At 39.3% G+C, this 18,922-nt stretch overlaps 1 protein-coding gene across 1 annotated transcript; it reads right to left on the bottom strand.

Annotated features, from left to right (window-relative positions):
• Positions 1-589: 589 nt before the first annotated feature.
• LOC145640930 (uncharacterized) lies at positions 590-2,866 on the bottom strand. Its single transcript, XM_081692164.1, has one exon. It carries the CDS (start codon positions 2,724-2,726, stop codon positions 600-602), a length of 2,127 nt encoding a protein of 708 aa, XP_081548290.1. The 5' UTR covers positions 2,727-2,866; the 3' UTR covers positions 590-599.
• Positions 2,867-18,922: the final 16,056 nt, after the last annotated feature.

The following is an 18,922-nucleotide window of genomic DNA, read 5'->3' as shown; positions in this document are numbered from 1 at the left end:
CCAACCCCGCCCAAGTGGGGCGGGAATGGAGGGAGGTTTGGCGGGTGATGGGGCGGGGATGGGTATAAAGTGTGTATCTGCCATGGATGATGGGGCGGGTATGGATTTTAGAGTAGACCCGCCCCATATCCGCCCCGCCCCATACCCATCTTATACCCGTACCATATATCTTTTAGAAGAGTTTAGAATTTATAAAACTTGATACCCTTTAAGACCCAATAAGCTTGAATAATAAAAGTCCCAATTTTCTTAACCTAATTTGATATCATTGTTATTAATGTGATACAATAGGACATCATGGCAATGGGTTTGGGACGATTTTAGGGCAGGTATGAGGTGGGTATGAATATCCAAGTGGGTGATGGGGCGGGGATGGATTTTATCTTGTACCCGGTGGGGCGGGTATGGATGTGGATATTGTACCAGCCACGGGTGGTGGGGCGGGGATGGGTATAAGATTTTTAGGCGGGTATGGGTATGGAGGTACCATCATCCGCATCCGACCCACCCCATTGCCATCCCTACAAACAGACCTTAGTCTAAAGCATTAATCTGATGGAGAGAATTAGATTTTCATCAGAGTCCCGACAAAGGAAATTTCAAATTTCATTAATTACTTTTTGATCTTTCGGAGAATCTTTCAGTAAAAGCCTCTCAGAGAAAGCTGAAACAAGTTCGTACTTGTCATTTTCATAACAAGCAGTCGTAAATGCTGCTACACTGACACGATCAACATTTTGCTGCTTATCCAACAGCTTTTCAAAAAACAATGATGCCATCTCTACTCTCCCATCACTACACAGCTTCCTTACCAATGTATTCACTGTCCGTATCCAGAGCTTTTTCTCCAGTCGTTCCAAGACACTAAAAGCATGGTTTATATCATTGTTCTTGCAATACTCATAACATAGAGTAAGCCGTGTAACTTCACAAGGTGACAGTCCCTTGTCAATCATGGTTCCATATAGCTTGTGAGCTTCTTCAAGTTTCCCGTCTTTGCATAGTCCACTTATTAAAGCACCATAAGTGAAACTGTCAGGAAAACAATGATGGTCATTCATTTGATGGAAAAACTTGATGGCTGAGTTGATATTACCCACTCCGCAATATCCACAAATCATGGAAGTGTAGGTTTCCTTAGTTGGAACAAGACCAAGCTTGATAGCCTCTGCAAACCACCACTCACTATCCACCATTGATTTCTGCCTACAGAACAAGGCAATCAGGATATTACATGTGTATATATCAAGTTTAAAGCCCGCTTTAGTCATCTTACAAAGCCATGCTGAGGCTTCTTTAGCATCATTGCGCTTAGCTGAAGCAGACATGAGAATCGTGTAAGTGACTCTATCAGCTTGCAGTCCTAATTCAGTACCCTCCTCAAGCAGTTCCCATGCTTCCTCAAACCTTCCCTTCTTGCAGAGGCCACTCATAACGGCATTATAGGTATAGATATTAGGAGCCAACTCTTCTTTCCTCATAATATCCATGTAACTATATGCTCTTTCAAAATTTCCTGCTTTACAGTATCCATCAATGAGGGTCGTATAGGTGTCGACATTGGGTACCAATCCTTGTTCTCTCATTCGGCCAAGTAACATCTCAGCTCGATTCAATTTACCCTCCTTGCAGTACCCATTGATCATGGCCGTATAAGTGCACTCATTCGGCTTATAGTTATCACTCCGAACAAGCTTAAGGAACAGCCTAAATGCCTTTTCTGTCCATCCCTTCTTACAAAGTCCATCAATCAATGTAGTATGTGTATAGACATTCGGTTTCCAACCTCTCCTAACCATTTCCTCCAACAACTCAAACGCTTGCTTGATATTACCCTTCTTACATAATCCATCAACCAAACACGTGTAATTAATAAGATTCGGCGTAAATCCCATCTCCATCATCCTATGAAAGAACCAGAATGCCTTGTTTACATTACCCATAGAGCAAAACATTCTGATCACCAAGGTACACGTCGCGTTATCAACAACAAACTTCCGTTCGATCATTCTACCCAACCACTTATCCACCTCAGTAATGTTCCTCATCCTACAATAACCCACAGTCATGTTGACATAGCTAAAACAATCCGGGCGCACACCTCTCTTAGACATTTCATCGAACACATACTCTGCATACTCAACGGAATAAATTTCACAAGCAATCTTTAGAATACAATTCAAAGTACGAGTACTCGGAATCAAACCCTGATTATGCATCTCAATAACCATACTAACAGCCTCATTAAACCTCCCAATCTCAGAAAAATTCCTCACCATATGAACCATTAATTCATGGGCTTTCTCAAAATTCTCATTACTAATCAAACAAGATGCAGCAACAATATAAAGACGCATAAAATAACGAAATCTAGAATACCCAATTGCCCAATCCAAGAATCCTAACGCAACCATCGAACCCGCCTCCTCGGCGAGCGAAGCAACAATGGTAATGACCTGATCATTCGACAAAGACTCAGCATCAATGTCAAGATTCAGCTTTGGAGGTGAAAATCTGAGGTGGGTTGGTTGGTGGTATGATTGAATGACTTGTAAACAAACTTTTTTGACAAGAGATTGAGGTGATTGTGATGGTGAAGATGATGGAGGATAGTTGAGATGAGTTTGGAGAGAGATTGGTCTGAAAGTCAAGAGGTGAGAAGAGAGAATTGAAGAAATGGAGGAAGAAGATTTCTTGGAAACTCCATTGATTCTAGGAGAAAGCATGAAGGATTTAGTTGTTGATTTGGGAGCATTAGCATCCAACTCAAAGATTTTCCCTCTAAAATTTTAAGTGTAGGAATCTTGGCTGTTTTGCGGTGTATTGGCAATTTGCAAACCACTTTTTTTGTTACTCCCTAAAGCTCGATTTGGAATTATTTTATGAGCTTCCCCCACTTAATATGTCTAAACAATTTTCATTTATATGATGGCATTTTTTAAAATATTGAAATTTATGTGATTATTTTATTAATTTCATGCATTTCAGCTAACATGGCACTTAACTGTGGGAATCACTTAACCGTTAGAGCATGGTTAACGGTGACAATTTCAATCCCGTTTTGTCTTTACTTTGGGAATCAGAAGCTCTGCCTCCCCCGTCGTCTGGAGAACATGATCAACAAGTTGTCGTCCTTCTTCTCAACTTCTGTACTTCATTTTTGCCAGACTTTGAGATAGCGAGATACCAAATTGATGTCGTGAGCGTACTTCGTGCAGAGATCAGAAAGTGGTACATCGTAAATTTTCATTTCTGGAAGACCCTAATTTTTGCAAATCTTGTAATTGCTTTTTATTTGTGAAATTGCTGACTTCGTTTGTTGCAATTGTTAAAGATATGCTTGTAATGGTTTTATTTTATTTTATTTTATTTTTATTTTATTTTAATTGAATCTTATTCTAATTAATCGAAAAAGGTGTTAGTAGATATGCAAATTAAACGAAAACACTTATCTCAATGTTGTGTAGACCAATTGACAATAGTCGCGTCGTGGAGAACCACTGACCTAAAAGACGATTCCCCGCTACCTCCCGGTGCAGTAGACTAAAAGCGGTCGCCCTCCAGGATAAGCACGGCGCTGGAGTTTATGTGCACTCACAAACCCGACTGGAACTCAGAATACTTGCCTAGAAAACAGAACAGAAAGAATTCGTGTTTAGATATATTTAGAGAAGAGAGAAGACTGATTGTTGTTCTATCTTCCGGAGGTGAATAAGGTTGATTTATAAGGCAATGGAGGGAGTAAAAACAACCAGCAATTAAGGGGAAAATGGTCATCAATCAAGTGGTGTAACATCTACCCATTAATCCCCAATAAGAGCTAGTTTTAATCAACATTAAAAGAGTAACGACTAGTCTTTTAAGTAACAACATTAATCAGCAATAATGCCCATTAAATTAGCAATAAGAGGAAGCTAAAATTAAGGGATTCCAATAGCCATTAAATCCCAATAGTCAAAAGACTAAACACCGTAACTTCTTTGTTTTACTTCAAGAACTTCCAACAATCCCCCACAGGTTTAAAGAAGTGAAAAGAAAGAAAAAAAAAAATGAATTCTGGGCAAAACAAAACAATTGCATAAGTGTCAATGTCTCGCGACTTGAATTAACACATAGTGGACATCAAGCTATGATCCCTCACCTACCAAGTGACTTTCGTCTTGAACTCAATAGGAAGTTAGGAACCCGTCACTTTGAGCCACACAATTGAACATGTATAATATTCTGAAATTCCGCGAATAAAGATGACGCATTATACTGGCAATACGTCCAGCCTGGATGCTCATAGGTGCTCATCTAGAGTATAAGTCCACAAAATACTCATAGGAAGCGGCCACACTTCCACACCTAAGTAGGTGAACTCCATCAAGTGTGAGCTACAACACACCTCCAAAAATATGGATATGGGCTCATTAAGAGCCGTATGCTCAACCTTCTTCTCATTTGTAGCTAAGCACAAACAAACATCTAGAGATGGACAAATAAAATAAAAATGTGCTTCCGAATTATTACATAATGTTTTTCATTGAACTCATAGTGAGTAGGAGTTCACTATTTCACAATTCATACAACAGGCTTTAGCCCCATCTCTTCCGATGTTTCCAAAACTAGTTTTTTTTTTCATAGGCCTTTAGTTAACGGATCCGTAACATTTCTTTTAGACTTAATGCAGTCTAGTGATATCACCCCATTTAACAAATTATCTTTGACATCAACCTTATAGGCATGGTTCAATCAAAAGTAACCACGATTTGCAAATCTCAACGAATTCCCCTTCAATGGGATATTTGCAAGCACATTTGCTCATAAGAGCCATATACTCTTGATCATCTTGCCTCATAACCTATCAATTCAAGAGCAATAAATTTAGATTATTCCAAAACAAACATATCAAAACAAGTTTGCTTTGCACAATTTCCAAAACATATAGCTCCACCACTTAGTGGTGCAGACATAACCACTTGAGTTTGAAATCATTGTCGAACTTCAAGACTTCATGGAAACTTCTTGAAATAGAGCAAACTCTAATCGTTTGTACTTTTCAAGTACCTATACTATTGAACCTTCTCAAAACTATCTAATGATCATTGCTCGAGATAAGAGTATACTTGTAAGGAAAACTCAATCATAAACCATCTTTAGCTCAATTAACCACTTTTAGGCTTTGAATTAAACAATAGAAAATTCTAACATTAATGCCTCTCATTCCTACTTGATTCAAGTAATCCAGCGTGGATATCCAACCACTTGAAACATAGTAATAATACACATGTATGCTCAAAGACAATTTATTCAATAAAGAATCAATTAGGATATGCAATTTATCAAGCAAAAACTAAGCAAGACTTTGAGCCCAACACTGATTCTATATTACTTCCCCCACATTGGACAACAAAGTCCGATTCAAAACCCTTACCAATGCACCCACATTCTCAATGAATGAAATATTTGGATATAAAAACCTCCCTCCAAAATTCACATGGGATCTTTATTAACATAGATTTCTTAAAAAGAAAATGCATAAGTTTATAAAACATGAACCCCCAAATGAAAGGACAAGGTTCAAATACCAAAATAGAGCATAAACAAATACATGGTTGGGAAAAAATTCACAACTATGTCATAACACTGGGTATAATAACATATAAGGTGGACAAGAGCAGAGATCTTTGAAACATTGAATTAATCAAAGATAATAATTCAACAACACCTCAAAATATTAACTCCCAAGCCACCATATAAATTCAAGGCATTTACAAATTACTCATGTTTTATTCATAAAGAATTATAACACAATAAAGAGTCATAGGCGGTAACAATAAACCATCATAAAATATTGGAAAATCGTAGTCAATTCCCAAAATACTTTACTTGAAATTCTCCAAAGAGAAAGCCATACAATCTCCTTAAGTAAAATTATCACATAATTTCCCTTCACAAAACTCAACAAGTTTGAGAATTATAAGTTTCACACATGCATGTTAAACCGAGGATAAAGTAATGAAATCAATTGAGTTATGAATAAAGCTTCTCAATACGAGTATTGCATATCATGGATTCAAGACATTAACATAATGAAAGGAATGGTGTCCTTCGAACAAGTGTACTATTCCGTTAGTGGGTTCAGAATTATTAGAAAGCTAATATATTCAGTGAGGTCAAGTGATCGGAATGCCTGGGTGGAGGCCGCTTCCGATCAGTAATATTAATGAATAATTAATATTACAGCTTAATCTTGACTGAACCCTTCGGGTCACACCCAAGCATTCAACAAACCGAACCGACGAATTAATTCGGAAGGAATTAATGAGTCGACCGAGTAATATTTATTTAAACGTCGGAAATTCGAGCTTAGAGCGTCGAAACCGAGCGTCGGAAGTCGAGTCGAAAATAGTAAAAGACGAGACGAGAAATAGTAATAAATCAACAAAAGACCAAAATACCCCTAGCATCGGAATGCCCAAGCAAACCGAGTGCTAAGGGCGTATGGCCTAGCACGGTGGCTAGCATGCGCACCAAGCCGAGCCTAGGCTGGCTGGTGCGTGCTAGCGCACCCATGCTAGCATCGCAAGGCTAGGCGCTGCCTAGTGCGTGCTAGCATGCTAGGCGCAGCCTTGTGCGCACAATGGCTAGCAAGCCATGCCGCAACAAGCTGCAGCAGCTAGCACGCTAGGCGCGCCAGCTCGCCACAGCTAGCAGCAGCATGGCTAGGCCATTGCTTACTGCCTAGCAGCGCTGGCCAAGGCCAGCAGCAGCCCGCACAAGCATGCTGGGCTTGCTGGCCAGCAGTGCCTGGCAGCCCGCATGCGAGTGCTGGGCCTGCTGGGCTTGCTGGGCGTGGCTGCCAAGGACAGCAGCACATGGCAGCCCACCTTGGCTGCCTTGGTGCCCAAGGGTGGGTGCCATGTGGCTTGTGGTCCTTGAGTGTGTGTGGAGTGAGGTGTCCGGTTATAGGAGAGGGAGTGGGGAGCAAGTTTGGTCCCCCCCCTTCTCCAAGTGGTCCTCACCTAACCACTCACATGAGCTTGCCACTTGTTGATTTATTACTAGCTTGATTATTAATTTTATTTTAGCTTTAAAATAAAATGGAAAAATCATACTATCCCACATTGATGGGAGAGTAAATGATACTCCCATCATTTCCTATAAATACCCAAGTATGCGCATTGGGAATGATGCTTGAGTAAGAGTTGGAAAAGACATCACAATTAGTGAAAACCTTTGAACTCAATATAATTACTCGGGTTTTATTGGTCGGGTCTTGCTAACCCCAAGACATTAGACCTAGTCGGTTTTGTTGGTGCGGGTGGACTTCGTTGGAGGTCTCCGTGTGAGCGGGACTTGAAGCTTTCAAGTAAGAGCTCATTTTGGAGCGAAGCACGCGTCAAAGGTAATTAGCTTATCTTAATCTTGTGATTTATATAATTATGTTTATGGTTTTACTTATTGCGAGTGCGGTCTTGTTTTTGGGCTTGTTTCCGCGGTGAGTCGGACTCACCAAACCCCAACAGCGGTATCGGAGCCTCGCTCGTTTATTTTTAAAATCATAATATTTTCAAGGTGTTTTTATGGCTTAATTTTTCTGGTTTTAAGTTGCTAATTAGATTAGTAACTCGTTTTTCCAATTTTTACCTCGTATTAGAGCTGTCTTCAGCTCCCAAACCCAGATTTCGACCCAATAATAGTGAATTTTGGGTGGAAAAGGCGTTCTGGAAATGGTTTATCTCTTTCAGGACTCGGTTTTTAGCCAAAAAACGACCAGAAATGCATTTTTCGAGGGATTTTTCGTTTTGACGAAAAATTTTAAGTCTTTCTAACCTTGAAAATTGATTGCATATTTATGGTGGTTATGTATTTGGTTCTTTCCTTAATTTATATGCAATTTTAGACCACTTTAAGTATGATTACTTGGTAGTAATTGGTGCTTGAAAGTTTGGTTTTATTTTTCACATAATTGCAAATTGATTGCATTAAGTTTGAAATTGTTATTCTTTGTTGCTTCCAAGTACTAAAGATTCAATCTTTATTTATGATAAGTGATTGAAACTTTGAGTTACTAAATTCCATGAATTTTGGTTAAACTTTGTTGATTTAATCATTTTTTAGTTGATTGGAATCATAAAGTTTAAAACTTGTGATTGAAATTGGTTTATCTTCATATTGGAAGATATAATTTTTCATGGAGTCACAAGTATTAAAGTTGGAGTCTTTATTGAACTTATGTTCATTTTTCCAACTCCCTTTTATTTTGTCAAAATCTCAAGATTAATTTAAAATGATTAAATTAATAGTGAGAATTTCCCTAATTTATTTTATTACACCAAGTTAAACCAATTTTATTAAAGAATGGTTCTTGGAAATAAATTTGGTTAATTGCATTTGGATGAATTATTTAAGTTGGACTTGTTATTTTTCATTTTTCCTCAAAATTGATTCTAAAATTAATTTAGAATTGATTTATAATGTCACACACAAAAATCGATAATTTTCGAAGCATTAGCACGCAACACGAGGCCTAAGAGCCCCGAGCTAGCTCTCGGCCAGCTGGGCTGCTCACGCAACCCATATGTGGCTGCCGAGGCTGCTGGGCACTTCGTTCTTAGGTGCTTGGTGCTGTGCGTGTGTGTGTGCGAGGAAGGGCGTGGGATGCTGCTCGCTGCCAGCAGCATAGCGCGCCAGCCAGCAGCAAGCAGCAGCATGGCGCAGCAGCAGCATAATGCTGTGCGCGCTGTGCGTGCTGCTACGCTTGGCTGGGCTGGGTGTAGCGCATGCGAGCACAAGCAACCCACATGCATGCTTGGTGTTGCGGGGGTGCGCATGGGCATACTACGTGCTTGTTGTACGGTACGTACAATCCCATAATTGGCACAATAACCCCGGGTTATTAAGGCGATGCTATTTTAAAGTTAATATTAGCGTTGCTTAATATGTAAATAAGGGTATTTTTTTTTGGACTCCAAGTCTTAGTGCTAGGCACTTAGACATTTTGGAATTCGTAATTTTGCTTAAATTGTCGTTTTAATTATTTTGTTTATTTAATTAAAATTTTTGGAGGCTAGGCCTCGGGTTTTGAGCGACATTTGCAAAATTAATTTTGGCAAATATTTGGGTTCACCGACTTAATTAATTGGATTAGTTAAGTTGGATGCGGAATTTAGTGGGAGCGTCTCTAAGTTATTACCATAACCGGTTAAAACAACTTTGACTAGTTTAGTTAGGCGTGTTAATTGGATTAACCACCTAGATTAGTTACTAGTTCTCGCGCGTTTTATGCATTGTTACTTGTTTATCGTTGTAAAATGCATGGGCCATTCACAGATAGTGAATGGATGAATGAAATGTAAATTCTCTCACAGGTTTTATGAAATGACAACTAGTGGGGCCCGATTAGGATAGAAAATACGGACTGTGATCCGTGATGTATTTTTTGTAAATCTAAATACGGTCTGCGAACCGTTGAGTATTTTTGTACCTTAATATTTAGATTAGTTCTAATCGTAGATACTAGCAATTGTAATATTTTATACAAGTCTTGAAGACGGGGTTCTTAGAAGACAAAGTCATGAAGTTGCAAATGAAGACCTTTTGAAGACTTGAAGATCTCAAGGGGTCATGCTAGTTGCCAAATGCATCTCTATTTATGTTTTTGATATATATTTATGTTTATATATATATGAATTATATGTTGGATGCATGTTTAGGATTTCGAATGTTGAGATGATTAATTAAGTTCACTTAAATCAACCAACATAGAAACCCTAGGTCCCTAAAATATTGAGTAAAACTTGCCATTCCAAAACACACTTACCAACCGAACGAGGGTAGTGGTGGGCTACGCCAAAGCGAGGCATCACTACTTCTCCAAGGAACGTAAGGCATACCGGGTATGCAAGGTGGTTTTGGTTATACTCAACGATATGAGTGATGGAGTCCTAACATGTCGTGGCAAAGTGAATAAATTGTTTAGAGAGCATTGGATGCGACGATTTATTCAACCAAGAGTGGCTTGGAGCCATTAGCAAAGCGTTGCTTACCTTAGGAGATTGAGTGTTAAGACAAGCCAAAGCATGCTTAACCACTCTTTGTTTCTTTGGATCTTGGAATCGACTTATTCTCACCTAAAATGGGGACAATCTTTAATGTGTGAATAAGATGTTTTAAATAAGTTTGATTAAAATTCATGAATTCAATCTTATTTAAGTATAATGAATGGTTTTTCATTTCAAATTCTTTCAATTGTAGAATCATGTCTTCAAATAACTCAAACAACCAATTCTCGTTACGCTCAATTCTCGACAAGGAGAAGCTGAGTGGGCCAAATTTTCTTGATTGGCAAAGGAACTTGCGAATTGTTCTCATGCAAGAGCAAAAGGAATATGTCCTTGATGAGGAAATGCCCGAGGCTCCCAATGAGGAGGTGACTCAAGCTGCCCTAAATCGATGGCAAAGTGCCAATCGAGATGTCAAATGCATCATGTTGGCCACAATGTCTCCTGAGCTTCAAAAGACTTTCTTTGAAAAAGAGACGGCTTTTGAGATCATTTCTGAATTGCAGAATATGTTCCAAGAGCAGGCCCGAACTGAAAGGTTTGAAACCCACAGGCAGATCCTTGAGAGCAAGCTCAAGAAAGGAGAGCCAGTCAACCCACATGTACTCAAAATGATTGGATTGTTTGAAAACATGGGAAGGCTTGATGCGGGGTATTCAACCGAGATGGCAATTGACATCATTCTCCACTCGCTGCACAAAGGCTATGATCAGTTCAAGATGAACTATAATATGCACAGCATGGAGAAAACCCTCACTAAGCTTCATGGTATGTTGAAGCAAGCTGAGCAAACGCTCAAGGATGAGGGAAAGCATGATATGCTCATGATTAAAAAGGGCAAGCCGTTCAAATTTTCGGGCAAGAAGAAGAAAGGCTTTAAGGGGAAAGGTAAGAAGAAAAATTTTCCGCCTAAGTCTAAAGCTACCAAGGATAAGAAGGTAGCGTCTTCTAAATCTGATTCCGAATGTTTCTACTGTAAGAAGAAGGGACATTGGAAGAGAGATTGCCTCAAGTTCAAGGAAGATAAGAAGAACGGAACCGTTGCTTCTGAATCAGGTATATTCGTTATAGACTTTAACTTCACTAGCTTAACATCATGGGTATTAGATACCGGATGTGGCTCACACCTTTGTTCCAATTCTCAGGGACTAAGGAACGCTAGAAGGCTAGAGAAGGGAGAGATTGAACTCCGGGTCGGCAATGGAGCCAGAATTGGTGTCGTATCCGTAGGAACTCTCAGTTTGTCTTTGCCCACCGGGCTAGTTTTGGAACTCGATAATATTTATTATGTTCCTAACATTACCAAAAACATTATTTCAATTTCGGCGTTGGACGCTAAAGGTTTTGAATTTCGAGTAAAGGACAAAGAATGTTCGTTTTATCTCGATAATGTTTTATATGGTATTGCACATTCTGAAAATGGCCTTTATGTGCTTTCTTTAGACAAACAAGTTTATAATGTGAATAATGATACCAAAAGAGCTAAGACCATAGAGTCAAATCAGACTTACTTGTGGCATTGTCGTCTTGGCCACATCAACATCAAACGCATCAAGAAACTTCTACAAGAAGGTGTTCTTGACTCTTTTGATTTAGAATCGTTTGAGAATTGCGAGGGATGTCTATTAGGCAAGATGATTAAACAACCATTCTCCAAGTTGGGAGAAAGGGCAAGTGACTTATTAGGTCTTATACATACCGATGTATGTGGACCAATGAGCTCAACCACAAGAAATGGACATCGATATTTCATCACTTTCACAAACGACTATAGTAGATATGGCTATGTCTACCTCATGTCGCATAAATCTGAATCATTTGAAAAGTTCAAAGAATTTCAGAGTGAAGTTGAAAACCAGCTTGGCAAGAAAATCAAAGCCCTTCGATTGGATCGAGGTGGTGAATACTTGAGCCAAGAATTCGATGACCATCTGAAAGAAAAGGGTATACTTTCAGAATTGACACCTTCAGGAACTCCACAATGGAACGGAGTATCCGAAAGGAGAAATCGAACCTTGTTAGACATGGTACGATCAACAATGGGTCTTAGTGATCTTCCTATCTCTTTTTGGGGACACGCACTTCTAACTGCGGCACTAACACTGAACCGTGCTCCATCAAAAGCTGTAGAAAAGACTCCATATGAATTATGGACGAAGAAACCTCCTAGTTTATCTTTTCTAAAGATATGGGGATGCGAAGCATATGTCAAGAAATTGATTTCTGACAAACTTCATCCCAAATCTGACAAGGTTTACTTTGTGGGCTACCCAAAAGAAACCAAAGGGTATTACTTCTACAACAAATCGGAGAACAAAGTGTTTATTGCTCGCGATGGTGTCTTTTTGGAGAAGGAGCACCTTTCCAAAATGACAAGTGGGAGGAAAATCGAACTCGACGAAGTTCGTGAGGATGAGGAACAAAATCATAATGACAGTCAAAGTGCTCAAACAGCATCTGTTGACGCAGGTCAAAATGATCAAAATGTGCAAAGTCGAACCGACAATGCAAATGCTCAATCCATTACCCTACGTAGGTCTCAGAGGCCGAGATCTCAACCTGATAGATATCTTGGTTTAGTATTAACCTAGAATCAGGACATCCTGATTATGGATGGAGATGAACCGGCAACCTACAAGCAAGCGATGGCAAGCACCGACTCTGCTAAATGGCAAGAGGCCATGAGATCTGAAATGGATTCCATGTTTGAAAATCAAGTCTGGGACTTGGTTGACTTACCCGAAGGTTATACACCTATCGGATGTAAGTGGATTTTCAAGTTGAAAACCGACAAAGATGGAAATGTATTCATTTACAAAGCTAGATTGGTGGCAAAAGGTTACAGACAAGTTCATGGTATTGATTACGATGAAACCTTTTCACCAGTCGCAATGCTTAAATCCGTTCGGATCCTCCTAGCGATTGCTGCATATTACAATTATGAAATATGGCAGATGGACGTCAAAACCGCGTTCCTTAATGGTTATTTGGAAGAAACTGTGTATATGACACAGCCTGAAGGTTTTGTCGACCAAAACAATGCTAGGAAAGTTTGTAAGCTTAAGAAGTCCATTTATGGACTAAAGCAAGCAAGCAGAAGTTGGAATCTGCGATTCGATGAAGCCATCAGTAAGTTTGGTTTTATCAAGAATCCAGATGAATCTTGTGTTTACAAGAAGGTTAGTGGGAGTGACATCGCCTTCCTAGTCTTATATGTCGATGACATATTGCTCATTGGAAACAGCATTCCGTTGTTAGAGTCTGTAAAGGCCTGGCTTGGAAAGTGCTTCTCAATGAAAGACTTGGGAGAGGCTCAGTACATACTAGGCATCAAGATCTATAGGGATAGATCGAAAAGGATGATTGGATTGAGTCAGATTACTTATATTGATAAGGTACTTGCTCGATTTGGCATGGAGGAGGCCAAGAGAGGTAACCTGCCAATGTCACAAGGCATAACCCTAAGCAAGAAGCAGTGTCCACAGACACTTGATGAGCGGGTAAGAATGAATCAGATTCCATATGCTTTGCTTATTGGATTGATCATGTATGCCATGATATGTACTAGGCCAGATGTATCGTATGCCTTGAGTGCTACGAGCCCTTACCAATCAGACCCAGGAGAGGCGCATTGGACTGCGGCCAAAAAATCCTAAAGTACCTGAAAAGGAACAAGGATAAATTCCTGGTGTATGGTGGTGCAGAGGATTTAATTGTGGAAGGTTATACCGACGCAAGCTTCCAGACAGACAGAGACGATTTCAAATCGCAATCTGGATATGTGTTCTGTCTAAATGGAGGGGCGTTTAGTTGGAAGAGCGCAAAGTAGAGTACAACTGCAGATTCTACAACTGAAGCCGAATACTTAGCAGCTGCTGAAGCAGCTAAGGAGGCTGTTTGGATTCGTAAGTTCGTTGGTGAACTTGATGTTGTACCCTCTATAAAGGGTCCAATAGCCCTCTATTGTGACAACAATGGAGCTATTGCTCAGGCTAGAGAGCCTAGGGAACATCAGAAGGTCAAACATGTCAAGCGGCAATTTCACATGATTCGAGAATGGAAATCAGAGGGTGAAATCAGAATTTGCAAAGTTGGAACGGATGACAATGTAGCCGATCCACTTACTAAAACTTTGCCTCAAGTGAAGCACAACAAGCACGTTGAGGCAATGGGAATCAAGCATGTAGGAGACTGGCTTTAATTTCCTTGTTAAGTGTTTTAGTTAATTTAAAAAAAAAATTAATGTAAGGCGCTAAGGAAAACCATTCAAGTTTTGGAGTAATATAAAATTTCATGCAATATTTTATTACTCCGTTATGCTATTTAATTGTGGTTTAGGATTAAATAATGAGTCCATTCGATTCTGAGAATATTCAAAATAGGGTATCAAGACCAGTCTTGGTAAGGAAACACCTATTAAGTGAACATTGAATATTATAATCGAAAATTATCCCTAATCAAGGTCATTTAAACCATGGACGATTAATGACCGATTGAGATTAGTGTGTAGTTTGATTTATAGCACCGTTTCATGTGCTACAAGGACATGATTGTCATAAATCATTTGCACAGGTATTGGTTTAGAACCATACTGGATCGACCTATGAGAATACTTTAAGAAATTAAAAAAAAAATTTGTCATAAGTATACTTCTCATTAGGGCTATCGGAACCTATTTCCTCGACCATGAGTATTGTGAGTTCTCTTGTTTGAGTACTAGTTCGCTTTGATGTTGTCAAACGTCTGCCGTAATAGGGGATTATAACGGCAACACTCGGGCGACTAGGTCCTCTCAGTAAGAGGAGCTACATTACAAGACTGGGAATGTCCCCCTACTAAAATAGGGAAGATGTCTTTGTTGTATACAAGGCCTCTCGTAGAGCGAGACTGTAAAATGCATGGTCGTGCTCGGATGGATTTTAGAAATCATCTGTTTATTGACAGTCGGACTCGGAATCGAGAAACACTTCAGGACGTAATAAGGATGACAAAACAAATCTTACCTTATAGTTCATGAAGAGACATTAAGCGACATAGGAAAAAGGTTGTACACAAAATGCGCACTTGTCCGGAAGGACAAGTGGGAGATTGAAAGGAATGGTGTCCTTCGAACAAATGTACTATTCCGTTAGTGGGTTCAGAATTATTAGAAAGCTAATATATTCAGTGAGGTCAAGTGATCGGAATGCCTGGGTGGAGGCCGCTTCCGATTAGTAATATTAATGAATAATTAATATTACAGCTTAATCTTGACTGAACCCTTCGGGTCACACCCAAGCATTCAACAAACCGAACCGACGAATTAATTCGGAAGGAATTAATGAGTCGACCGAGTAATATTTATTTAGACGTCGGAAATTCGAGCTTAGAGCGTCGAAACCGAGCGTCGGAAGTCGAGTCGAAAATAGTAAAAGACGAGACGAGAAATAGTAAAAATCAACAAAAGACCAAAATACCCCTAGCATCGGAATGCCCAAGCAAACCGAGTGCTAAGGGCGTATGGCCTAGCATGGTGGCTAGCATGCGCACCAAGCCGAGCCTAGGCTGGCTGGTGCGTGCTAGCGCACCCATGCTAGCATCGCAAGGCTAGGCGCTGCCTAGTGCGTGCTAGCATGCTAGGCGCAGCCTTGTGCGCGCAATGGCTAGCAAGCCATGCCGCAACAAGCTGCAGCAGCTAGCACGCTAGGCGCGCCAGCTCGCCACAGCTAGCAGCAGCATGGCTAGGCCATTGCTTGCTGCCTAGCAGCGCTTGCCAAGGCCAGCAGCAGCCCGCACAAGCATGCTGGGCTTGCTGGCCAGCAGCGCCTGGCAGCCCGCATGCGAGTGCTGGGCTTGCTGGGCGTGGCTGCCACGGACAGCAGCACATGGCAGCCCACCTTGGCTGCCTTGGTGCCCAAGGGTGGGTGCCATGTGGCTTGTGGTCCTTGAGTGTGTGTGGAGTGAGGTGGTCGGTTATGGGAGAGGGAGTGGGGAGCAAGTTTGGTCCCCCCCCCCCCTTCTCCAAGTGGTCCTCACCTAACCACTCACATGAGCTTGCCACTTGTTGATTTATTACTAGCTTGATTATTAATTTTATTTTAGCTTTAAAATAAAATGGAAAAATCATACTATCCCACATTGATGGGAGAGTAAATGATACTCCCATCATTTCCTATAAATACCCAAGTATGGGCATTGGGAATGATGCTTGAGTAAGAGTTGGAAAAGGCATCACAATTAGTGAAAACCTTTGAACTTAATATAATTACTCGGGTTTTATTGGTCGGGTCTTCCTAACCCCAAGACATTGGACCTAGTCGGTTTTGTTGGTGCAGGTGGACTTCGTTGGAGGTCTCCGTGTGAGCGGGACTTGAAGCTTTCAAGTAAGAGCTCATTTTGGAGCGAAGCACGCGTCAAAGGTAATTAGCTTATCTTAATCTTGTGATTTATATAATTATGTTTATGGTTTTATTTATTGCGAGTGCGGTCTTGTTTTTGGGTTTGTTTCCGCGGTGAGTCGGACTCACCAAACCCCAACACATAACACATCCTAAACTCCATGCTCAACACATACGTGAATCATGATAGAAGTAGTACTTGGATTACATACATGCACCTCAATAATATGTTAAAAAAAAATAAACATTGCTCAAAGCATCCTACTAAATAGTAAGTTAATCCACAAAATGTAGAACCAACAAATTAAAGGTAACTGATTATATGCAATATAATGTCATACTTATAAAATATTGACATTATAACTTTTACTTTCTATTAATCATTCAACAAATAATTAATTGACAAACTCAACATTCTTTGTCAACAACCACAAAGCATATATTTGTTAAGATGATTACTAGGAATCAAACCAAATGATAAACATAATAATATGAGACTTGGTTTAGAATGAACCTCCCTTGAATTAAATCAAGCAACATGTGTGAGACCTCTATGAGATGCCCAACCGTCCTCGTTGTAAATAAGGGTCTCAAGATGTCATCATAACTCACTAATCTGAGCAGCTAGTGACAATCCAACCGTTGAAAAATAAGCCTCATGTGTCCCAAACATACTCTCAAAATTTCATCCCAAACCGACCAAGGATGACCTTTGATAGGGGGTCATCTTTGGGACTGCTCCCGAAAATCCGCGGATATCGAACAAGTCCTAAAGTCTCATAAATATATATCAAAAGCATTAGAGAATATCAACAAAAACTCCACAAAACAATGAGATTTAGGAAACATTATAATACTCCGTCATGTTATCATATAAGAATGCAACAAGTTATGCATATATACAACAATATAATATTATTAGCCAATCAAAATATTAAATAACCCATATTACTATATTCGTAAGATCACATTTTCACAAAAGATAGTATACAAGTATAACCACAAAATTGAATAATAAAAAACATAATTACAAACATGTCTTATCATTCAACTAGATCAAATGTAGTCATCAACACAATATTCTGAGGGCTTATAAACCCTCACATTAATTCAATAAATTATGTTTGTTAATTAAAACAAACATTACGGGGCATACAATATTCATACTTAAATACTAGCCTAAATATCAAAACAAGATTACATGTCGTACTAAATTAAAACCGCCTCACCAGCTCCATTACGGGGCTCTTTGTAATAATCGAAGTGCTGAAGTTTCAATATAAGCCCCATGCTCATATACTAAAATTTTATCTAAACCTTCAATGATTAACGTATAAAATACACATTGTATAATATATCAAATTAACAATATATATGATGAACCCACTAAATAATTAGTGAGGAAAATTAACTTGATGCATCATACAAACACAAACTCATATGTGCAAATAAACCAAAGTCTGTTAAACACTTAAACCATGTCCATCATATAAAAGCAAAATTAAATAGAATCAAAATATATGTGCATGTATTACTTCATGTAAAGAAGCCCAACAATAAATTAAATCAAGCGAAATTTCTACTACTAATAAGAATAGTGGAGAACTAAGTATATACTCCATATTCAATACAAACAATCGAGAATGACATCAATTTCAATAATACATACCCCTTCCCACAATATGGGACAACCATCAATCATATAAAACAATTACCATCAATACCCTCAAATTATTCATCATAAAATTAGTAATATAACCAATAACTACACAAACACAACACAGAATAATTCGTATGTATTTAATTTGCCAATAAGACCACATCCTAACTAACATGCAAAAGTTCATAATTCGTATAAATAATTTGCAATTTCAACATATAAGGAATCAATATTCGTCTTTTAGATTGTTAGTAGCTATGCAAATTAAACGGAAACACTTATCTCAATGTTGTGTAGACCAATTGACAACAGCCGCGTCGTACCACTGACCTAAAAGACGATTCTGCGCTACCTCCCGGTGCAACGGACTAAAAGAGGTCGCCCTTCAGGATAAGCACGGCACCGGAGTTTATGTGCACTCACAAACCTGACTGGAACTCAGAATACTTGCCCAGAAAACAGAACAGAAAGAATTCGTGTTTAGATATATTTAGAGAAGAGAGAAGACTGATTGTTGTTCTATCTTTCGGAGGTGAATAAGGTTGATTTATAAGGCAATGGAGGGAGTAAATTAAAAACAACCAGCAATTAAGGGGAAAATGGTCATCAATCAAGTGGTGTAACATCCACCAGTCAAAAGACTAAACACCGTAACTTCTTTGTTTTACTTCAAGAACTTCCAACAAAAGGCAATTGCTTGAAGGAGTAAATTGGGTTTTTATTTCTTAAACTTGGTTGTAATTGGAATTCAGTGAAGGAAAAGGTAATTGGGAAGGATGTAAATTATCGACATGCTATGTAATTGTGTTGGATTGCATTATATTAGTTGTAGGTAA

This window comes from Chenopodium album, chromosome 7 (genome assembly GCF_948465745.1).
Source record: "Chenopodium album chromosome 7, dcCheAlbu1.1, whole genome shotgun sequence".
NCBI classification, from domain to species: Eukaryota; Viridiplantae; Streptophyta; class Magnoliopsida; order Caryophyllales; family Amaranthaceae; genus Chenopodium; species Chenopodium album.
Note: the sequence above shows the minus strand (reverse complement) of the source record. Positions and strands in the feature narration are given on the sequence as shown.

Excerpts from the sequence above, each read along its gene's own strand:
- LOC145640930 (XM_081692164.1), bottom strand. The coding sequence starts at position 2,726 with ATGCTTTCTCCTAGAATCAATGGAGTTTCCAAGAAATCTTCTTCCTCC.